Genomic DNA, 22500 nt, shown 5'->3' with positions numbered 1-22500 from the left:
TCCCTCCCTCACAGTTCTGCCTCCCTCCCTCCCTCACAGTTCTCTCTCCCTCACAGTTCTGCCTCCCTCCCTCCCTCACAGTTCTCTCTCCCTCACAGTTCTGCCTCCCTCCCTCACAGTTCTCCCTCCCTCCCTCACAGAGTTGCCTCCCTCCCTCCCTCACAGTTCTCCCTCCCTCCCTCACAGTTCTGCCTCCCTCCCTCCCTCACAGTTCTCTCTCCCTCACAGTTCTGCCTCCCTCCCTCCCTCACAGTTCTCTCTCCCTCACAGTTCTCTCTCCCTCACAGTTCTCCCTCTCTCCCTCACAGTTCTACCTCCCTCACAGTTCTTCCTCCCTCCCTCACAGTTCTCTCTCCCTCACAGTTCTGCCTCCCTCCCTCACAGTTCTCTCTCCCTCACAGTTCTCTCTCCCTCACAGTTCTGCCTCCCTCCCTCACAGTTCTGCCTCCCTCCCTCACAGTTCTCTCTCCCTCACAGTTCTGCCTCCCTCCCTCCCTCATAGTTCTCTCTCCCTCACAGTTCTCTCTCCCTCACAGTTCTGCCTCTCTCTCTCCCTCACAGTTCTACCTCCCTCACAGTTCTCTCTCTCTCCCTCACAGTTCTACCTCCCTCACAGTTCTGCCTCTCTCTCTCCCTCACAGTTCTACCTCCCTCACAGTTCTCTCTCTCTCCCTCACAGTTCTACCTCCCTCACAGTTCTCCCTCTCTCCCTCATAGTTCTGCCTCCTTCTCTCCCTCACAGGTTCATCATTATAGACACCATCATAGTGGACAACCCCAGAAGTTCGCTACTTCGCTTGAAGACGTCTGAGGCGCGGATCATATTGCTCTACTCCACCAGAGACGAAGCCACTGCCATCATGAAGGAAGCCGCCATGTTGGGGCTCGTGGACAAGAACTATATATGGATAGTCACCCAGTCTGTGGTGGGGGATAGAGCCGAAGGCATAGCAGTGGCCAACGAGCTCCCTGTAGGCATGTTGGGTGAGTACGGGGGTCATGCTTGCCCCACACACCACTGGGGTCATGCTTGCCCCACACACCACTGGGGTCATGCTTGCCCCACACACCACTGGGGTCATGCTTGCCCCACACACCACTGGGGTCATGCTTGCCCCACACACCACTGGGGTCATGCTTGCCCCACACACCACTGGGGTCATGCTTGCCCCACACACCACTGGGGTCATGCTTGCCCCACACACCACTGGGGTCATGCTTGCCCCACACACCACTGGGGTCATGCTTGCCCCACACACCACTGGGGTCATGCTTGCCCCACACACCACTGGGGTCATGCCCCACACACCACTGGGGTCATGCTTGCCCCACACACCACTGGGGTCATGCTTGCCCCACACACCACTGGGGTCATGCCCCACACACCACTGGGGTCATGCTTGCCCCACACACCACTGGGGTCATGCTTGCCCCACATACCACTGGGGTCATGCTTGCCCCACACCACTGGGGTCATGCTTGCCCCACACACCACTGGGGTCATGCCCCACACACCACTGGGGTCATGCTTGCCCCACACACCACTGGGGTCATGCTTGCCCCACACATCACTGGGGTCATGCTTGCCCCACACACCACTGGGGTCATGCTTGCCCCACACACCACTGGGGTCATGCTTGCCCCACACACCACTGGGGTCATGCTTGCCCCACACACCACTGGGGTCATGCTTGCCCCACACACCACTGGGGTCATGCTTGCCCCACACACCACTGGGGTCATGCGTGCCCCACACACCACTGGGGTCATGCTTGCCCCACACACCACTGGGGTCATGCTTGCCCCACACACCACTGGGGTCATGCCCCACACACCACTGGGGTCATGCTTGCCCCACACACCACTGGGGTCATGCTTGCCCCACATACCACTGGGGTCATGCTTGCCCCACACCACTGGGGTCATGCTTGCCCCACACACCACTGGGGTCATGCCCCACACACCACTGGGGTCATGCTTGCCCCACACACCACTGGGGCCATGCTTGCCCCACACACCACTGGGGTCATGCTTGCCCCACACCACTGGGGTCATGCTTGCCCCACACACCACTGGGGTCATGCTTGCCCCACATACCACTGGGGTCATGCTTGCCCCACACCACTGGGGTCATGCTTACCCCACACACCACTGGGGTCATGCTTGCCCCACACACCACTGGGGTCATGCCCCACACCACTGGGGTCATGCTTGCCCCACACACCACTGGGGTCATGCTTGCCCCACACACCACTGGGGTCATGCTTGCCCCACACACCACTGGGGTCATGCTTGCCCCACATACCACTGGGGTCATGCTTGCCCCACACCACTGGGGTCATGCTTGCCCCACACACCACTGGGGTCATGCTTGCCCCACACCACTGGGGTCATGCCCCACACACCACTGGGGTCATGCTTGCCCCACACACCACTGGGGTCATGCTTGCCCCACACATCACTGGGGTCATGCTTGCCCCACACACCACTGGGGTCATGCTTGCCCCACACACCACTGGGGTCATGCTTGCCCCACACACCACTGGGGTCATGCTTGCCCCACACACCACTGGGGTCATGCCCCACACACCACTGGGGTCATGCTTGCCCCACACACCACTGGGGTCATGCTTGCCCCACACATCACTGGGGTCATGCTTGCCCCACACACCACTGGGGTCATGCTTGCCCCACACACCACTGGGGCCATGCTTGCCCCACACACCACTGGGGTCATGCTTGCCCCACACACCACTGGGGTCATGCTTGCCCCACGCACCACTGTGGTCATGCTTGCCCCACACACCACTGGGGTCATGCTTGCCCCACACACCACTGGGGTCATGCTTGCCCCACACACCACTGGGGTCATGCTTGCCCCACACACCACTGGGGTCATGCTTGCCCCACACACCACTGGGGTCATGCTTGCCCCACACACCACTGGGGTCATGCTTGCCCCACACACCACTGTGGTCATGCTTGCCCCACACACCACTGGGGTCATGCTTGCCCCACACACCACTGGGGTCATGCATGCCCCACACACCACTGGGGTCATGCTTGCCCCACACACCACTGTGGTCATGCTTGCCCCACACACCACTGGGGTCATGCTTGCCCCACACACCACTGGGGTCATGCTTGCCCCACACACCACTGGGGTCATGCATGCCCCACACACCACTGGGGTCATGCTTGCCCCACACATCACTGGGGTCATGCTTGCCCCACACACCACTGGGGTCATGCTTGCCCCACACACCACTGGGGTCATGCTTGCCCCACACACCACTGGGGTCATGCTTGCCCCACACACCACTGGGTCATGCCCCACACACCACTGGGGTCATGCTTGCCCCACACACCACTGGGGTCATGCTTGCCCCACACACCACTGGGTCATGCCCCACACACCACTGGGGTCATGCTTGCCCCACACACCACTGGGGTCATGCTTGCCCCACACACCACTGGGGTCATGCTTGCCCCACACACCACTGGGGTCATGCTTGCCCCACACACCACTGGGGTCATGCCCCACACACCACTGGGGTCAGTGTGTGTGTTTGTGGGGGTTGAGGGGGGGGGGTTAGTTATGGAGTCATGAATATGAACCAGAGGTCAAAGGTCACGAGATAAGGTCAAGGAGGTCAAAGGTCACTGGAGATATGACATATTGCCCCATCGCGTCTAGTCTAAGCGAGTGCAGTGATAGATAGATAGGTGGATAGATTGATAGATGGATAGATTGATAGATGGATAGATAGGTAGATTGATAGATGGATAGGTGGATAGATTGATAGATGGATAGATTGATAGGTGGATAGATTGATAGATGGATAGATAGATTGATAGATGGATAGATAGGTAGATGGATAGATAGGTAGATGGATAGATAGATAGTGATCTTTTCTTCAGTATATCCGCCACAAGACGAGCGAGATGACCTCTGTCTGGTGGGGTACGTGGGGGTCATGTAAGGTCATCTCCCTGTGTCATTAGATATGTCGATCTCCGTTTCCCTGGCCGTCAGTAGTAGCGCCTGGCCTTGCTTGCAGGCGTGCACTTCGATACGTCATTGGAGAGTTTGAAAGCCAGCATCCCGACAGCGGTGGAGGTGTTCGCGTACGCCATCGAAGAGTTTGTGAACCAGACCCGCTTCACACCGGACGACCTCAACCCACGACTCTCCTGCAACGACCACAGGAACTCCAAGTGGTCCCTGGGCACGACCTTCTACAGGTGAGGCAGGCACGACCCAGGGCACGCACGACCTTCTACAGGTGAGGCAGGCACGACCTTCTACAGGTGAGACAGGCACGACCCTGGGCACGACCTTCTACAGGTGAGGCAGGCACGACCCAGGGCACGCACGACCTTCTACAGGTGAGGCAGGCACGACCTTCTACAGGTGAGGTAGGCACGACCTTCTACAGGTGAGGCAGGCACGACCTTCTACAGGTGAGGCAGGCACGACCTTCTACAAGTGAGGTAGGCACGACCTTCTACAGGTGAGACAGGCACGACCCTGGGCACGACCTTCTACAGGTGAGGCAGGCACGACCCAGGGCACGCACGACCTTCTACAGGTGAGGCAGGCACGACCTTCTACAGGTGAGGCAGGCACGACCTTCTACAGGTGAGGCAGGCACGACCTTTTACAGGTGAGGTAGGCACGACCTTCTACAGGTGAGACAGGCACGACCCAGGGCACGACCTTCTACAGGTGAGGCAGGCACGACCTTCTACAGGTGAGGCAGGCACGACCTTCTACAGGTGAGGCAGGCACGACCCAGGGCACGACCTTCTACAGGTGAGGCAGGCACGACCTTCTACAGGTGAGACACGCACGACCTTCTACAGGTGAGGTAGGCACGACCTTCTACAGGTGAGACAGGCACGACCTTCTACAGGTGAGGTAGGCACGACCTTCTACAGGTGAGACAGGCACGACCCTGGGCACGACCTTCTACAGGTGAGGCAGGCACGACCTTCTACAAGTGAGGTAGGCACGACCTTCTACAGGTGAGACAGGCACGACCCTGGGCACGACCTTCTACAGGTGAGGCAGGCACGACCTTCTACAGGTGAGGCAGGCACGACCCTCTACAGGTGAGACACGCACGACCTTCTACAGGTGAGGCAGGCACGACCTTCTACAGGTGAGGTAGGCACGACCTTCTACAGGTGAGGCACGCACGACCTTCTACAGGTGAGGCAGGCACGACCTTCTACAGGTGAGGCATGCACGACCTTCTACAGGTGAGGTAGGCACGACCCAGGGCACGACCTTCTACAGGTGAGGCAGACACGACCTTCTACAGGTGAGGTAGGCACGACCTTCTACAGGTGAGGCAGGCACGACCTTTTACAGGTGAGGTAGGCACGACCTTCTACAGGTGAGACAGGCACGACCCAGGGCACGACCTTCTACAGGTGAGGCAGGCACGACCTTCTACAGGTGAGGCAGGCATGACCCAGGGCACGACCTTCTACAGGTGAGACAGGCACGACCTTCTACAGGTGAGGTACGACCCAGACACCAGCATCTACAGGTAATCTAGTCCCCCACTTCTCCTTGGTACCACCTGTAGGTGTAGGTTCTCCATCCACTGTAGATATACAGGTAAGGTGTACAGGAACCTGTAGATATACAGGTAAGGTGTACAGGAACCTGTAGGATTGTGGCCACATTATCTTCAGACAGATACAGGGGCAGGTTTCTTACCGTCACACTGAGCCACTGTCATGCCTGTACAATCTTGGGTTTATACTGTAGTGATGATCTTGCTACACCTCCCTGTACGAACTGACACTACACGGATACATCTGTCTGTGTTTATATATATATATATATATATATATATATATATATATATATATATATATATATATATATATATATATATATATAAGTCGAGAACATTATCTCGGAAAGCAAAAATGGGTATGTTTGAAGGAATAGTGGTTCCAACAATGTTGTATGGTTGCGAGGCGTGGGCTATGGATAGAGTTGTGCGCAGGAGGATGGATGTGCTGGAAATGAGATGTTTGAGGACAATGTGTGGTGTGAGGTGGTTTGATCGAGTAAGTAACGTAAGGGTAAGAGAGATGTGTGGAAATAAAAAGAGCGTGGTTGAGAGAGCAGAAGAGGGTGTTTTGAAATGGTTTGGGCACATGGAGAGAATGAGTGAGGAAAGATTGACCAAGAGGATATATGTGTCGGAGGTGGAGGGAACGAGGAGAAGAGGGAGACCAAATTGGAGGTGGAAAGATGGAGTGAAAAAGATTTTGAGTGATCGGGGCCTGAACATGCAGGAGGGTGAAAGGAGGGCAAGGAATAGAGTGAATTGGAGCGATGTGGTATACCGGGGTTGACGTGCTGTCAGTGGATTGAATCAAGGCATGTGAAGCGTCTGGGGTAAACCATGGAAAGCTGTGTAGGTATGTATATTTGCGTGTGTGGACGTATGTATATACATGTGTATGGGGGGGGGTTGGGCCATTTCTTTCGTCTGTTTCCTTGCGCTACCTCGCAAACGCGGGAGACAGCGACAAAGCAAAAATATATATATATATATATATATATATATATATATATATATATATATATATATATATATATATATATATATATGATAGTTTAGTGGCCTCATTATCATGCACGACCTCTTTCTCATGACGACCACTCTAGCCCTAGCCTGTTATCCTCCCCCCCCAGACACCTGCGTGACGTCAGCATCCCCCGTCAGTCAGCAACCCTCTCCTTCAACTCTGACGGCACAAGGAAGGACGTGGAGTTGAAGATCGTTAATTTGAGGGAGGGAACCTCCAACAACAAGATATGGGAGGAGGTGAGTTGCATGGGGGGAGGAGGTGAGTTGCATGGGGGGAGGGAGGCGGGGGTAGAGTTGCATGGGGGGAGGGAGGGGTTAGAGTTGCAGGGGTTGAATGGGGGGTTAGAGTTGCAGGGGTTGAATGGGGGGGTAGAGTTATATGGGAGGAGGTGAGTTGCATTGGGGGAGGGGGTAGAGTTGCAGGGGTTGAATGGGGGGGTAGAGTTGCAGGGGTTGAATGGGGGGGTAGAGTTGCAGGGGTTGAATGAGGGGGGTAGAGTTGCAGGGGTTGAATGGGGGGGTAGAGTTATATGGGAGGAGGTGAGTTGCATTGGGGGAGGGGGTAGAGTTGCAGGGGTTGACTGGGGGGTAGAGTTGCAGGGGTTGAATGGGGGGTTAGAGTTGCAGGGGTTGAATGGGGGGGTAGAGTTATATGGGAGGAGGTGAGTTGCATTGGGGGAGGGGGTAGAGTTGCAGGGGTTGAATGGGGGGTAGAGTTGCAGGGGTTGAATGGGGGGTTAGAGTTGCAGGGGTTGAATGGGGGGTTAGAGTTGCAGGGGTTGAATGGGGGGGTAGAGTTGCAGGGGTTGAATGGGGGGTAGAGTTGCAGGGGTTAAATGGGGGGGTAGAGTTGCAGGGGTTGAATGGGGGGGTAGAGTTGCAGGGGTTGAATGGGGGGGTAGAGTTGAAGGGGTTGAATGGGGGGTAGAGTTGCAGGGGTTGAATGGGGGGTAGAGTTGCAGGGGTTGAATGGGGGGGGTAGAGTTGCAGGGGTTGAATGGGGGGTAGAGTTACAGGGGTTGAATGGGGGGGTTAGAGTTGCAGGGGTTGAATGGGGGGTTAGAGTTGCAGGGGTTGAATGGGGGGTTAGAGTTGCAGGAGTTGAATGGGGGGATAGAGTTGCAGGTGTTGAATGGGGGGTAGAGTTGCAGGGGTTGAATGGGGGGTAGAGTTGCAGGGGTTGAATGGGGGGTAGAGTTGCAGGGGTTGAATGGGGGGGTAGAGTTGCAGGGGGAGTTGATGAGTGGGGGGTAGAGTTGGCGACAAGGTCGTAAATAACCCCCACCCAGATGACCCCCTATTCAAGTGTGATCATATTTTGAAGTAGAGATAGCTAAGATACCCCTTAAAGAAAATGGTCATTGGTTGCCAAGTAGAATGTCTCTTTTTTACTTCTTAAAGATATGTAGGGTTAAAGAAAATGGTCTGTGGTCATAATAGAGGGAAAATGGATTTCCGTCATAACCTAGAAAATGACTAGTGGCAAAAAAAAACGGGGGGGGGGGGAAAGAAAATGGCCATTTTGGTCGCAATATAGAAAATGGGCTGCCGTAATGATGATCATTTATATTTGTCTTCTCTCTGACGTTAGATTGGCGTATGGCGTTCATGGGAGGACGAGGGTCTGTCCGTGAACGACATCGTGTGGCCTGGCAACGGACACGTACCCCCGCAGGGCGTCCCGGAGAAGTTCCATCTGAAGGTACGTGATCTGAGTATGTACGTACGTTGTGCCACTGTACGTGGTGATATTGAACCTTATGTACGTACGTGGTACGTGATCTGAGTATGTACGTACGTTGTACCACTGTACGTGGTGATATTGAACCTTATGTACGTACGTTGTACCACTGTACGTGGTGATATTGAACCTTATGTACGTACGTGGTACGTGATCTGAGTATGTACGTACGTTGTACCACTGTACGTGGTGATATTAAACCTTATGTACGTACGTGGTACGTGATCTGAGTATGTACGTACGTTGTGCCACTGTACGTGGTGATATTGAACCTTATGTACGTACGTGGTACGTGATCTGAGTATGTACGTACGTTTGTACCACTGTACGTGGTGATATGAACCTTATGTACGTACGTTGTACCACTGTACGTGGTGATATTGAACCTTATGTACGTACGTGGTACGTGATCTGAGTATGTACGTACGTTGTACCACTGTACGTGGTGGTATTGAACCTTATGTACGTACGTGGTACGTGATCTGAGTATGTACGTACGTTGTGCCACTGTACGTGGTGATATTGAACCTTATGTACGCACGTGGTACGTGATCTGAGTATGTACGTACGTTGTACCACTGTACGTGGTGATATTGAACCTTATGTACGTACGTGGTACGTGATCTGAGTATGTACGTACGTTGTGCCACTGTACGTGGTGATATTGAACCTTATGTACGTACGTGGTACGTGATCTGAGTATGTACGTACGTTGTACCACTGTACGTGGTGATATTGAACCTTATGTACGTACGTTGTACCACTGTACGTGGTGATATTGAACCTTATGTACGTACGTGGTACGTGATCTGAGTATGTACGTACGTTGTACCACTGTACGTGGTGGTATTGAACCTTATGTACGTACGTGGTACGTGATCTGAGTATGTACGTACGTTGTGCCACTGTACGTGGTGATATTGAACCTTATGTACGCACGTGGTACGTGATCTGAGTATGTGCGTACGTTGTACCACTGTACGTGGTGATATTGAACCTTATGTACGTACGTGGTACGTGATCTGAGTATGTACGTACGTTGTACCACTGTACGTGGTGGTATTGAACCTTATGTACGTACGTGGTACGTGATCTGAGTATGTACGTACGTTGTACCACTGTACGTGGTGATATTGAACCTTATGTACGTACATTGTGCCACTGTACGTGGTGATATTGAACCTTATGTACGTACGTTGTACCACTGTACGTGGTGATATTGAACCTTATGTACGTACGTAGTACCACTGTACGTGGTGATATTGAACCTTATGTACGTACGTTGTACCACTGTACGTGGTGATATTGAACCTTATGTACGTACGTGGTACGTGATCTGAGTATGTACGTACGTTGTACCACTGTACGTGGTGATATTGAACCTTATGTACGTACATTGTACCACTGTACGTGGTGATATTGAACCTTATGTACGTACGTTGTACCACTGTACGTGGTGATATTGAACCTTATGTACGTACGTGGTACGTGATCTGAGTATGTACGTACGTTTTACCACTGTACGTGGTGATATTGAACCTTATGTACGTACATTGTGCCACTGTACGTGGTGATATTGAACCTTATGTACGTACGTTGTACCACTGTACGTGGTGGTATTGAACCTTATGTACGTACGGACGAATTGTACCACTGTACGTGGTGATATTCAACCTTACGTACGGACCAATTGTACCACTACGTGGTGATATTGAACCTTATGTACGTACGTTGTACCACTGTACGTGGTGATATAATTCCTACGTACGGACCGCATGACCAAATGTATGTGTTTATATCGTCCGTGATTTATATAGTTGTACATTGACACTTCATATTTTTGTCCTTATTTTCGGTATTGACTTTCTCCAACACTTTCGTCAGCATTTTTTAAGTTTCTCCAACACTCATGTTCATATTCCCAAGTTTCTCCAACGGTCATGTTCATATTTCCAAGTTTCTCCAACGGTCATGTTCATATTTCCAAGTTTCTCCAACAGTCATGTTCATATTCCCAAGTTTCTCCAACAGTCATGATCATATTCCCAAGTTTCTCCAACGGTCATGTTCATATTTCCAAGTTTCTCCAACAGTCATGTTCATATTCCCAAGTTTCTCCAACAGTCATGTTCATATTTCCAAGTTTCTCCAACAGTCATGATCATATTCCCCAAGTTTCTCCAACAGTCATGATCATATTCCCAAGTTTCTCCAACAGTCATGTTCATATTCCAAGTTTCTCCAACAGTCATGATCATATTTCCAAGTTTCTCCAACAGTCATGTTCATATTTCCAAGTTTCTCCAACAGTCATGTTCATATTCCAAGTTTCTCCAACAGTCATGATCATATTTCCAAGTTTCTCCAACAGTCATGTTCATATTCCCAAGTTTCTCCAACAGTCATGTTCATATTCCCAAGTTTCTCCAACAGTCATGTTCATATTCCAAGTTTCTCCAACAGTCATGATCATATTCCCAAGTTTCTCCAACAGTCATGTTCATATTCCCAAGTTTCTCCAACAGTCATGTTCATATTCCCAAGTTTCTCCAACAGTCATGATCATATTTCCAAGTTTCTCCAACAGTCATGATCATATTTCCAAGTTTCTCCAACAGTCATGTTCATATTCCAAGAATGAGAGAAAATGTAATTTGGTTTTTATGATAAAAAAGAATTTTAAAAACCAACGTAATTTGTCTGGCTGCCAGATGGTGTCCCAAGGGTCACACATTACCATCTGGCATACACCCAGCACCAGCTGTGGCTTCCAGGTGTGCAGGAATACCATCTGTGGTCTCCCAGAGATTACCAGAATGCCATCTGGCTTCATCTTCTCACCATCTGTTGTCTCAAGGGAAGTACAGAGCCATCTGGTATCCCCTGGCACCATCTGTGGTCTAACAGGGGCACAGAGTACCATCTGGTATCCCCTGGCACCATCTGTGGTCTAACAGGGGCACAGAGTACCATCTGGCATACCTCTGGCACCATCTGTGGTCTAACAGGGGCACAGAGTACCATCTGGCATATCTCTGGCACCATCTGTGGTCTAACAGGGGCACAGAGTACCATCTGGCATACCTCTGGCACCATCTGTGGTAGTCTTCTACTGAGAGTACGCTATAGTTATCTCAGCACCACCTGTGACCTCAATGTGACCGGAAAACCTACCATCTGGCTAACCCAGTACCATCTGTGGCCTGCCTTAGGCTACCAGAGTACCATCTGGCTCGCCCAACACCACCTGTGGTCTCCCTACACTCCCAGAGTACCATCTGGCTACCCCTCCAGCACCCAGCTGTGGCCTCTGTAGCCTACCGAAGCACCATCTGGCTTCCTTCCCTCCCCGCTCCCACCATCTGGGAGGGGGGGGCTTTTAGGGAACCACCTGCATTAACACCCCGGTCGTCACCTGGCCCTAATTGGCCTCAGAGCAATTAGCAAGACCCGTGTGAGAGGAGGGGGGGGGGGTCGGGGGAGGGGTCGTTGCCTGTAGTTAAGGTGGCTGGAGGGCCCCCCCCCCCACCCCTCATCTCACATGAGCGCCTCTTTTGAGCTCATGAGGAAGTAAAGGGGGGGAGGGGGGGTAGTCCCCCCGGGGGGGGGGGTGTGACTCATATGAGTGTGAACATTGTGAGTTAGGAAGGAGGGGTGTGTACCCTCCCTCCCTCCAGGATGACTCACATGTGAGTGGTTCTTGTGTGAGCAGGTTATGGTTCTTGTGTGAGCAGGTTATTATGATGGTTCTTGTGTGAGCAGGTTATGGTTCTTGTGTGAGCAGGTTATTATGATGGTTCTTGTGTGAGCAGGTTATGGTTCTTGTGTGAGCAGGTTATTATGATGGTTCTTGTGTGAGCAGGTTATGGTTCTTGTGTGAGCAGGTTATTATGATGGTTCTTGTGTGAGCAGGTTATTATGATGGTTCTTGTGTGAGCAGGTTATTATGATGGTTCTTGTGTGAGCAGGTTATGGTTCTTGTGTGAGCAGGTTATGGTTCTTGTGTGAGCAGGTTATGGTTCTTGTGTGAGCAGGTTATTATGATGGTTCTTGTGTGAGCAGGTTATGGTTCTTGTGTGAGCAGGTTATGGTTCTTGTGTGAGCAGGTTATGGTTCTTGTGTGAGCAGGTTATTATGATGGTTCTTGTGTGAGCAGGTTATGGTTCTTGTGTGAGCAGGTTATGGTTCTTGTGTGAGCAGGTTATTATGATGGTTCTTGTGTGAGCAGGTTATGGTTCTTGTGTGAGCAGGTTATGGTTCTTGTGTGAGCAGGTTATGGTTCTTGTGTGAGCAGGTTATATGATGGTTCTTGTGTGAGCAGGTTATTATGATGGTTCTTGTGTGAGCAGGTTATGGTTCTTGTGTGAGCAGGTTATTATGATGGTTCTTGTGTGAGCAGGTTATTATGATGGTTCTTGTGTGAGCAGGTTATGGTTCTTGTGTGAGCAGGTTATTATGATGGTTCTTGTGTGAGCAGGTTATTATGATGGTCTTTTGTGTGAAAGGTTATGGTCTTGTGTGAGCAGGTTATATGATGGTTCTGTGGTGAGCATGATTATAATGATGGTTCATTGTGTGAGCAGGTTATGGTTCTTGTGTGAGCAGGTTATTATGATGGTTCCTTGTGTGAGCAGGATATGGTTCTTGTGTGAGCAGGTTATTATGATGGTCTGTGTGAGCATGGTTATGGTTCTTGTGTGAGCAGGTTATTATGATGTTCTTGTGTGCCAGGTGATGGTTCTTGTGTACAGGATATGTTCTAGTGTGAGCAGTTATGGTTCTTGTGTGAGCAGGTTAGGTTTCATGTGTGAGACAGGTTATGTTCATTGTGTGAGCAGCTATGGTTTCTTTTGTGAGCAGGTTAGGTTCTGTGTGAAGCAGGTTATGGTTCTTGTGTGAGCAGGTTATGGTTCTTGTGTGAGCAGGTTATTAGATGGTTGCTTGTGTGAGCAGGTTATGGTTCTTGTGTGAGCAGGTTTGATGGTTCGGGTGTGAGCAGGTTATTATGATGGTTCTTGTGTGAGCAGGTTATTATGATGGTTCTTGTGTGAGGCAGGTTATGGTTCTTGTTGTGAGCAGGTTATTATGATGGTTCTTGTGTGAGCAGGTTATTATGATGGTTCTTGTGTGAGCAGGTTATGGTTCTTGCTATGTGAGCGGTTATTATGATGGTTCTTGTGTGAGCAGGTTATGGTTCTTGTAGTGAGCAGGTATTATGGTTCTTGTGTGAGCAGGTTATTATGAAGGTTCTTGTGTGAGCAGGTTATGGTTCTTGTGTGAGCAGGTCTCTGGGTCTTGTGTGAGCAGGTTATGGTTCTTGTAGTGAGCAGGTTATTTGCATGGATTTGTGTGAGCAGGTTACTTATGATGGTTCTTGTGTGAGCAGGTCTATGGGTTCTCTTGTAGTGAGCAGGTTATTATTGATGGTTCTGTCGTGAGCCGGTTATGGTACTTGAGTGAGCAGGTATCATCGAGTTTTGTGTGAGCAGGTTCTGGTTCTTGTGAGAGCAGGTTATTATGGATGGGTTCTTGTGTGAGCAGGTTATGGTACTGATGGTTCAGGTATGGTGTGAGCAGGTACTTATGATGGTTCTGTGTGCGCAGGATATGGTTCTTGTGTGAGCAGGTTATTATGATGGTTCTTGTGTGAGCAGGTTATTTTTGTGGTATTCTTGTGTGAGCAGGTTATGGTTCTTGTGTGAGCAGGTTATGGTTCTTTGTGAGCAGGTTATGGTTCTTGTTGAGAGGTTATTATGATGGTTCTTGTGTGAGCAGGTTATATGTGTTCTTGTGTGAGCAGGTTATGGTTCTTGTGTGAGCAGTTATGGTTCTGTGTGAGCAGTTTTATGATGGTTCTTGTGTGAGCAGTTATGGTTCTTGTGTGAGCAGGTTATGGTTCTTGTGTGAGCAGGTTTTATGATGGTTCTTGTGTGAGCAGGTTATGGTTCTTGTGTGAGCAGGTTATTATGATGGTTCTTGTGTGAGCAGGTTATTATGATGGTTCTTGTGTGAGCAGGTTATGGTTCTTGTGTGAGCAGGTTATGGTTCTTGTGTGAGCAGGTTTATGATTTGGACATTGGTTCTTGTGTGAGCAGGTTATATGATGGTCTTGTTGAGCAGGTTATGGTTCTTGTGTGAGCAGGTTATATGATGGTTCTTGTCGTGAGCAGGTTATGGTTCTTGTGTGAGCAGGTTATTATGATGGTTCTTGTGTGAGCAGGTTATGGTTCCTTGTGTAGCAGGTTATGGTTCTTGTGTGAGCAGGTTATGGTTCTTGTGTGAGCAGGTATTATGTGGTTCTTGTGTGAGCAGGTTATGGTTCTTGTGTGAGCAGGTTATGGTATGAGGTTCTTGTGTGAGCAGGTTATTATGATGGTTCTTGTGTGAGCAGGTTATGGTTCTTGTGTGAGCAGGTTATGATGGTTCTTGTGTGAGCAGGTTATTATGATGGTTCTTGTGTGAGCAGGTTATGGTTCTTGTGTGAGCAGGTTATGGTTCTTGTGTGAGCAGGTTATTATGATGGTTCTTGTGTGAGCAGGTTATGGTTCTTGTGTGAGCAGGTTATTATGATGGTTCTTGTGTGAGCAGGTTATTATGATGGTTCTTGTGTGAGCAGGTTATGATGATGGTTCTTGTGTGAGCAGGTTATGGTTCTTGTGTGAGCAGGTTATTATGATGGTTCTTGTGTGAGCAGGTTATGGTTCTTGTGTGAGCAGGTTATGGTTCTTGTGTGAGCAGGTTATGGTTCTTGTGTGAGCAGGTTATTATGATGGTTCTTGTGTGAGCAGGTTATTATGATGGTTCTTGTGTGAGCAGGTTATGGTTCTTGTGTGAGCAGGTTATTATGGTTCTTGTGTGAGCAGGTTATGGTTCTTGTGTGAGCAGGTTATTATGATGGTTCTTGTGTGAGCAGGTTATGATGGTTCTTGTGTGAGCAGGTATGGTTCTTGTGTGAGCAGGTTATTATGATGGTTCTTGTGTGAGCAGGTTATGGTTCTTGTGTGAGCAGGTTATGGTTCTTGTGTGAGCAGGTTATGGTTCTTGTGTGAGCAGGTTATTATGATGGTTCTTGTGTGAGCAGGTTATGGTTCTTGTGTGAGCAGGTTATGGTTCTTGTGTGAGCAGGTTATTATGATGGTTCTTGTGTGAGCAGGTTATTATGATGGTTCTTGTGTGAGCAGGTTATGATGGTTCTTGTGTGAGCAGGTTATTATGATGGTTCTTGTGTGAGCAGGTTATTATGATGGTTCTTGTGTGAGCAGGTATGTTCTTGTGTGAGCAGGTTATGGTTCTTGTGTGAGCAGGTTATGGTTCTTGTGTGAGCAGGTTATTATGATGGTTCTTGTGTGAGCAGGTTATGGTTCTTGTGTGAGCAGGTTATTATGATGGTTCTTGTGTGAGCAGGTTATTATGATGGTTCTTGTGTGAGCAGGTTATGGTTCTTGTGTGAGCAGGTTATTATGATGGTTCTTGTGTGAGCAGGTATGGTTCTTGTGTGAGCAGGTTATGGTTCTTGTGTGAGCAGGTTATTATGATGGTTCTTGTGTGAGCAGGTATGGTTCTTGTGTGAGCAGGTTATGGTTCTTGTGTGAGCAGGTTATGGTTCTTGTGTGAGATAGATACATGATCCATGACAGAAATAGTGATATAGATAGATCCATGACCTACGACATAGATATAAGAATATAGATATATACTCGACCCATGCCATAGATTTAGAAGTATAGATAAGTGGTCCGTGATATAGAAGCAGTAATATAGATGGATTAGAATAAGTAATTAGGAGTATAGATACGTGCTCCATGATATAGAAGCAGTAATATAGATGGATTAGAATAAGTAATTAGGAGTATAGATACGTGGTCCATGATATAGAAGCAGTAATATAGATGGATTAGAATAAGTAATTAGGAGTATAGATACGTGGTCCATGATATAGAAGCAGTAATATAGATGGATTAGAATAAGTAATTAGGAGTATAGATACGTGGTCCATGATATAGAAGCAGTAATATAGATGGATTAGAATAAGTAATTAGGAGTATAGATACGTGGTCCATGATATAGAAGCAGTAATATAGATGGATTACAATAAGTAATTAGGAGTATAGATACGTGGTCCATGATATAGAAGCAGTAATATAGATGGATTAGAATAAGTAATTAGGAGTATAGATACGTGCTCCATGATATAGAAGCAGTAATATAGATGGATTAGAATAAGTAATTAGGAGTATAGATACGTGCTCCATGATATAGAAGCAGTAATATAGATGGATTAGAATAAGTAATTAGGAGTATAGATACGTGGTCCATGATATAGAAGCAGTAATATAGATGGATTAGAATAAGTAATTAGGAGTATAGATACGTGGTCCATGATATAGAAGCAGTAATATAGATGGATTAGAATAAGTAATTAGGAGTATAGATACGTGGTCCATGATATAGAAGCAGTAATATAGATGGATTAGAATAAGTAATTAGGAGTATAGATACGTGGTCCATGATATAGAAGCAGTAATATAGATGGATTAGAATAAGTAATTAGGAGTATAGATACGTGGTCCATGATATAGAAGCAGTAATATAGATGGATTAGAATAAGTAATTAGGAGTATAGATACGTGGTCCATGATATAGAAGCAGTAATATAGATGGATTAGAATAAGTAATTAGGAGTATAGATACGTGCTCCATGATATAGAAGCAGTAATATAGATGGATTAGAATAAGTAATTAGGAGTATAGCTACGTGGTCCATGATATAGAAGCAGTAATATAGATGGATTAGAATAAGTAATTAGGAGTATAGATACGTGGTCCATGATATAGAAGCAGTAATATAGATGGATTAGAATAAGTAATTAGGAGTATAGATACGTGGTCCATGGTATAGAAGCAGTAATATAGATGGATTAGAATAAGTAATTAGGAGTATAGATACGTGGTCCATGATATAGAAGCAGTAATATAGATGGATTAGAATAAGTAATTAAGTTTAATGAAGACACGAGAAGCCTTTGTGTCAACACCCGCCCTCCCTGCCCTCGACCCAACTGGGAAAAAAAAACCAACAAAGACCTTCTCTTCTTTTCCCAGGAGAGCCTCAGCCTCTGGATAATATCCACTGGTTAACTTGCTGTACACGATCGCCCTTCCCCCCAGCACCCCGTCCTAGCCCTAGCCCTAGCCCCTAGGAGGGAGAACAGTGGTGAAGGAAGGACACACTGACTCTCTCTCTCTCTCTCTCTCTCTCTCTCTCTCTCTCTCTCTCTCTCTCTCTCTCTCTCTCTCTCTCTCTGAGGTCACTGTGGCTGGACAGACCCGTGGCTTGTCCTTTCCCCCTTGTAAAGTCGAAGACGAGAGAGAGAGAGTGAGAGAGAGAGAGAGAGAGAGAGAGAGAGAGAGAGAGAGAGAGAGAGAGAGAGAGAGAGAGAGAGAGAGGTGAACGTAGAAAGCATACAAAGAGACACAGAGAATAAGGAACAGAAAAGAGTCTCGAGGAAGAAAACGGGATGCGAGGACGCCTCTCACTTTAAGCCTCAAGTGGGTCGCCGGCGAGTGGAGGGGGGGGGGACCAGCCTTGAGAATCGCTGAATGTTTTTTTCTTCTCTTGTCTTTTTTCCTTCCAGTCCAGTAATTCTGGTTGGACTGGCTTGGCGCTGTACTTGTCTGGGTCTGTTCTTGTGTCAATTGGAAAATCAAGTGCGGGTAACCTGCTTCTGGCAGGTGATGGCTGGCTCAGTCTGGACCTTGTGTTGGAGGAAGATTTCTATTTAGTACGTTTTCTGTGTGTGTTGTTTAGTACGTTTTCTGTGTGTGTTGTTTAGTACGTTTTCTGTGTGTGTGTTGTAGCCCTCCTAACTCCGTTTCTCACCCCGGGGCAGATCGTCTACCTGGAGGAGCCACCATACATCAACCTGGCCCCGGCTGACCCCGTCACCAAACAGTGTTCAGCCAACAGGGGCGTCATCTGCAAGATTCCACCCAAGAAAAACGGAGAGTAAGTCTGCTACCCCTGTTTCTGTTGTGGGAAGAAAACGAGACGCGGTAAGTTGCCCAAGAGTGAGGTAGAACATGTAGAACAGTCATTCTTCTGTCTCATTCTTATATCTCCCCTCATGATCATGATGATATGATTATGACACGAAAGTGCACTTGGGCAACTTATCCTGTGTCATTTTCCGCGTGGGATTTATAGCATATAGTAGACTAAGAACACCACTGTGGCCACTAACAATATATGTATATATATATATATATATATATATATATATATATATATATATATATATATATATATATATATATATATATATATATAGGCATGTACAGAGCATCAGATTGGGGAAGAGCAGTGTGGTTTCAGAAGTGGTAGAGGATGTGTGGATCAGGTGTTTGCTTTGAAGAATGTATGTGAGAAATACTTAGAAAAGCAAATGGATTTGTATGTAGCATTTATGGATCTGGAGAAGGCATATGATAGAGTTGATAGAGATGCTCTGTGGAAGGTTTTAAGAATATATGGTGTGGGAGGCAAGTTGTTAGAAGCAGTGAAAAGTTTTTATCGAGGATGTAAGGCATGTGTACGTGTAGGAAGAGAGGAAAGTGATTGGTTCTCAGTGAATGTAGGTTTGCGGCAGGGGTGTGTGATGTCTCCATGGTTGTTTAATTTGTTTATGGATGGGGTTGTTAGGGAGGTGAATACAAGAGTTTTGGAAAGAGGGGCAAGTATGAAGTCTGTTGGGGATGAGAGAGCTTGGGAAGTGAGTCAGTTGTTGTTCGCTGATGATACAGCGCTGGTGGCTGATTCATGTGAGAAACTGCAGAAGCTGGTGACTGAGTTTAGTAAAGTGTGTGAAAGAAGAAAGTTAAGAGTAAATGTGAATAAGAGCAAGGTTATTAGGTACAGTAGGGTTGAGGGTCAAGTCAATTGGGAGGTGAGTTTGAATGGAGAAAAACTGGAGGAAGTAAAGTGTTTTAGATATCTTGGAGTGGATCTGGCAGCGGATGGAACCATGGAAGCGGAAGTGGATCATAGGGTGGGGGAGGGGGCGAAAATTCTAGGAGCCTTGAAGAATGTGTGGAAGTCGAGAACATTATCTCGGAAAGCAAAAATGGGTATGTTTGAAGGAATAGTGGTTCCAACAATGTTGTATGGTTGCGAGGCGTGGGCTATGGATAGAGTTGTGCGCAGGAGGATGGATGTGCTGGAAATGAGATGTTTGAGGACAATGTGTGGTGTGAGGTGGTTTGATGGAGTAAGTAACGTAAGGGTAAGAGAGATGTGTGGAAATAAAAAGAGCGTGGTTGAGAGAGCAGAAGAGGGTGTTTTGAAATGGTTTGGGCACATGGAGAGAATGAGTGAGGAAAGATTGACCAAGAGGATATATGTGTCGGAGGTGGAGGGAACGAGGAGAAGTGGGAGACCAAATTGGAGGTGGAAAGATGGAGTGAAAAAGATTTTGTGTGATCGGGGCCTGAACATGCAGGGGGGTGAAAGGAGGGCAAGTAATAGAATGAATTGGATCGATGTGGTATACCGGGGTTGACGTGCTGTCAGTGGATTGAATCAGGGCATGTGAAGCGTCTGGGGTAAACCATGGAAAGCTGTGTAGGTATGTATATTTGCGTGTGTGGACGTATGTATATACATGTGTATGGGGGTGGGTTGGGCCATTTCTTTCGTCTGTTTCCTTGCGCTACCTCGCAAACGCGGGAGACAGCGACAAAGCAAAAAGAAATATATATATATATATATATATATATATATATATATATATATATATATATATATTATTTTTATTTATTTATTATACTTTGTCGCTGTCTCCCGCGTTAGCGAGGTAGCGCAAGGAAACAGACGAAAGAAATGGCCCAACCCACCCCCATACACATGTATATACATACACGTCCACACATGCAAATATACATACCTATACATCTCAATGTACACATATATATATACACACACAGACATATATACACATGTACATAATTCATACTGTCTGCCTTCATCCATTCCCATCGCCACCTCGCCACACATGGAATAACAACCCCCTCTCTCTCTCTCTCCCAGGAGCAGTAGTAGTGGCAACATCTCTGCCCCCAGCACCATGTGTTGCTCCGGGTTCTGTATTGACCTGCTGGAGAAGTTCGCCAGCGACCTGGGGTTCTCATATGAACTGAGCCGAGTGGAGGATGGGAAGTGGGGCACTGTAGATGTGAGTAACCACCATGTGTTCTCTTATATTGTTAACCCTCGCTTGTATCTGGCTAGGTTAACTCGTACATTGTCTCTGTCCTCTCATAATTAACCTGTGTTGTATCTGAGCTATGTTAACTATGTTATATTAGCTGTTTTCTCTCATAATTAACCTCTGTTGTATCTGAGCTATGTTAACTATGTTATATTAGCTGTTTTCTCACATGATTAACCTGTGTTGTATCTGAGCTATGTTAACTATGTTATATTAGCTGTTTTCTCTCATAATTAACCTCTGTTGTATCTGAGCTATGTTAACTATGTTATACTAGCTATTTTCTCTCGTGATTGAGCTGTGTTGAGGGACGAGTAGGTTGGTCTAACAAAGTTCTGTGCAGTGGTTAAGAAAGTTAGGTCAGGACTCTGCTTGGTTTAATGGCCAAGTTAACAGCATTGCTCTCATTCGGGGTCATGTTAACTAACACAAGACCTGCGAGATTTAACATGATTCTCCAGGAACAGATTAACATTGTGGCGCATATTGGAAAATATATACATTAGTACAAAGCAATGTAATGTTTCCATATATATATATATATATATATATATATATATATATATATATATATATATATATACATATATATATATATATATATGATAGAGTTGATAGAGATGCTCTGTGGAAGGTATTAAGAATATATGGTGTGGGAGGCAAGTTGTTAGAAGCAGTGAAAAGTTTTTATCGAGGATGTAAGGCATGTGTACGTGTAGGAAGAGAGGAAAGTGATTGGTTCTCAGTGAATGTAGGTTTGCGGCAGGGGTGTGTGATGTCTCCATGGTTGTTTAATTTGTTTATGGATGGGGTTGTTAGGGAGGTAAATGCAAGAGTCTTGGAAAGAGGGGCAAGTATGAAGTCTGTTGGGGATGAGAGAGCTTGGGAAGTGAGTCAGTTGTTGTTCGCTGATGATACAGCGCTGGTGGCGGATTCATGTGAGAAACTGCAGAAGCTGGTGACGGAGTTTGGTAAAGTGTGTGGAAGAAGAAAGTTAAGAGTAAATGTGAATAAGAGCAAGGTTATTAGGTACAGTAGGGTTGAGGGTCAAGTCAATTGGGAGGTGAGTTTGAATGGTGAAAAACTGGAGGAAGTGAAGTGTTTTAGATATCTGGGAGTGGATCTGTCAGCGGATGGAACCATGGAAGCGGAAGTGGATCATAGGGTGGGGGAGGGGGCGAAAATTTTGGGAGCCTTGAAAAATGTGTGGAAGTCGAGAACATTATCCCGGAAAGCAAAAATGGGTATGTTTGAAGGAATAGTAGTTCCAACAATGTTGTATGGTTGCGAGGCGTGGGCTATGGATAGAGTTGTGCGCAGGAGGATGGATGTGCTGGAAATGAGATGTTTGAGGACAATGTGTGGTGTGAGGTGGTTTGATCGAGTAAGTAACGTAAGGGTAAGAGAGATGTGTGGAAATAAAAAGAGCGTGGTTGAGAGAGCAGAAGAGGGTGTTTTAAAATGGTTTGGGCACATGGAGAGAATGAGTGAGGAAAGATTGACCAAGAGGATATATGTGTCGGAGGTGGAGGGAACGAGGAGAAGAGGGAGACCAAATTGGAGGTGGAAAGATGGAGTGAAAAAGATTTTGTGTGATCGGGGCCTGAACATGCAGGAGGGTGAAAGGAGGGCAAGGAATAGAGTGAATTGGAGCGATGTGGTATACAGGGGTTGACGTGCTGTCAGTGGATTGAATCAAGGCATGTGAAGCGTCCGGGGTAAACCATGGAAAGCTGTGTAGGTATGTATATTTGTGTGTGTGGACGTGTGTATGTACATGTGTATGGGGGGGGTTGGGCCATTTCTTTCGTCTGTTTCCTTGCGCTACCTCGCAAACGCGGGAGACAGCGACAAAGTATAAAAAAAAAAAAAAAAA

General features: G+C 47.4%; 1 protein-coding gene across 1 annotated transcript in view; it reads left to right on the top strand.

Moving 5' to 3' along the window:
* The window catches only part of LOC139762935 (glutamate receptor ionotropic, NMDA 2B-like), a 421764-nt gene that overhangs the window by 242136 nt on the left and 157128 nt on the right, over window positions 1–22500 (top strand). Inside the window, exons 6-11 of the mRNA XM_071688232.1 lie at window positions 743–984; window positions 4062–4245; window positions 6725–6857; window positions 8212–8322; window positions 18252–18367; window positions 20444–20588. Of these exons, the coding sequence (XP_071544333.1) occupies window positions 743–984; window positions 4062–4245; window positions 6725–6857; window positions 8212–8322; window positions 18252–18367; window positions 20444–20588 (931 nt within the window). The remainder of the gene's footprint in view (window positions 1–742; window positions 985–4061; window positions 4246–6724; window positions 6858–8211; window positions 8323–18251; window positions 18368–20443; window positions 20589–22500) is intronic.

Source organism: Panulirus ornatus, chromosome 45, assembly GCF_036320965.1.
Source record: "Panulirus ornatus isolate Po-2019 chromosome 45, ASM3632096v1, whole genome shotgun sequence".
Classification (NCBI taxonomy): Eukaryota; Metazoa; Arthropoda; class Malacostraca; order Decapoda; family Palinuridae; genus Panulirus; species Panulirus ornatus.
Note: the sequence above shows the minus strand (reverse complement) of the source record. Positions and strands in the feature narration are given on the sequence as shown.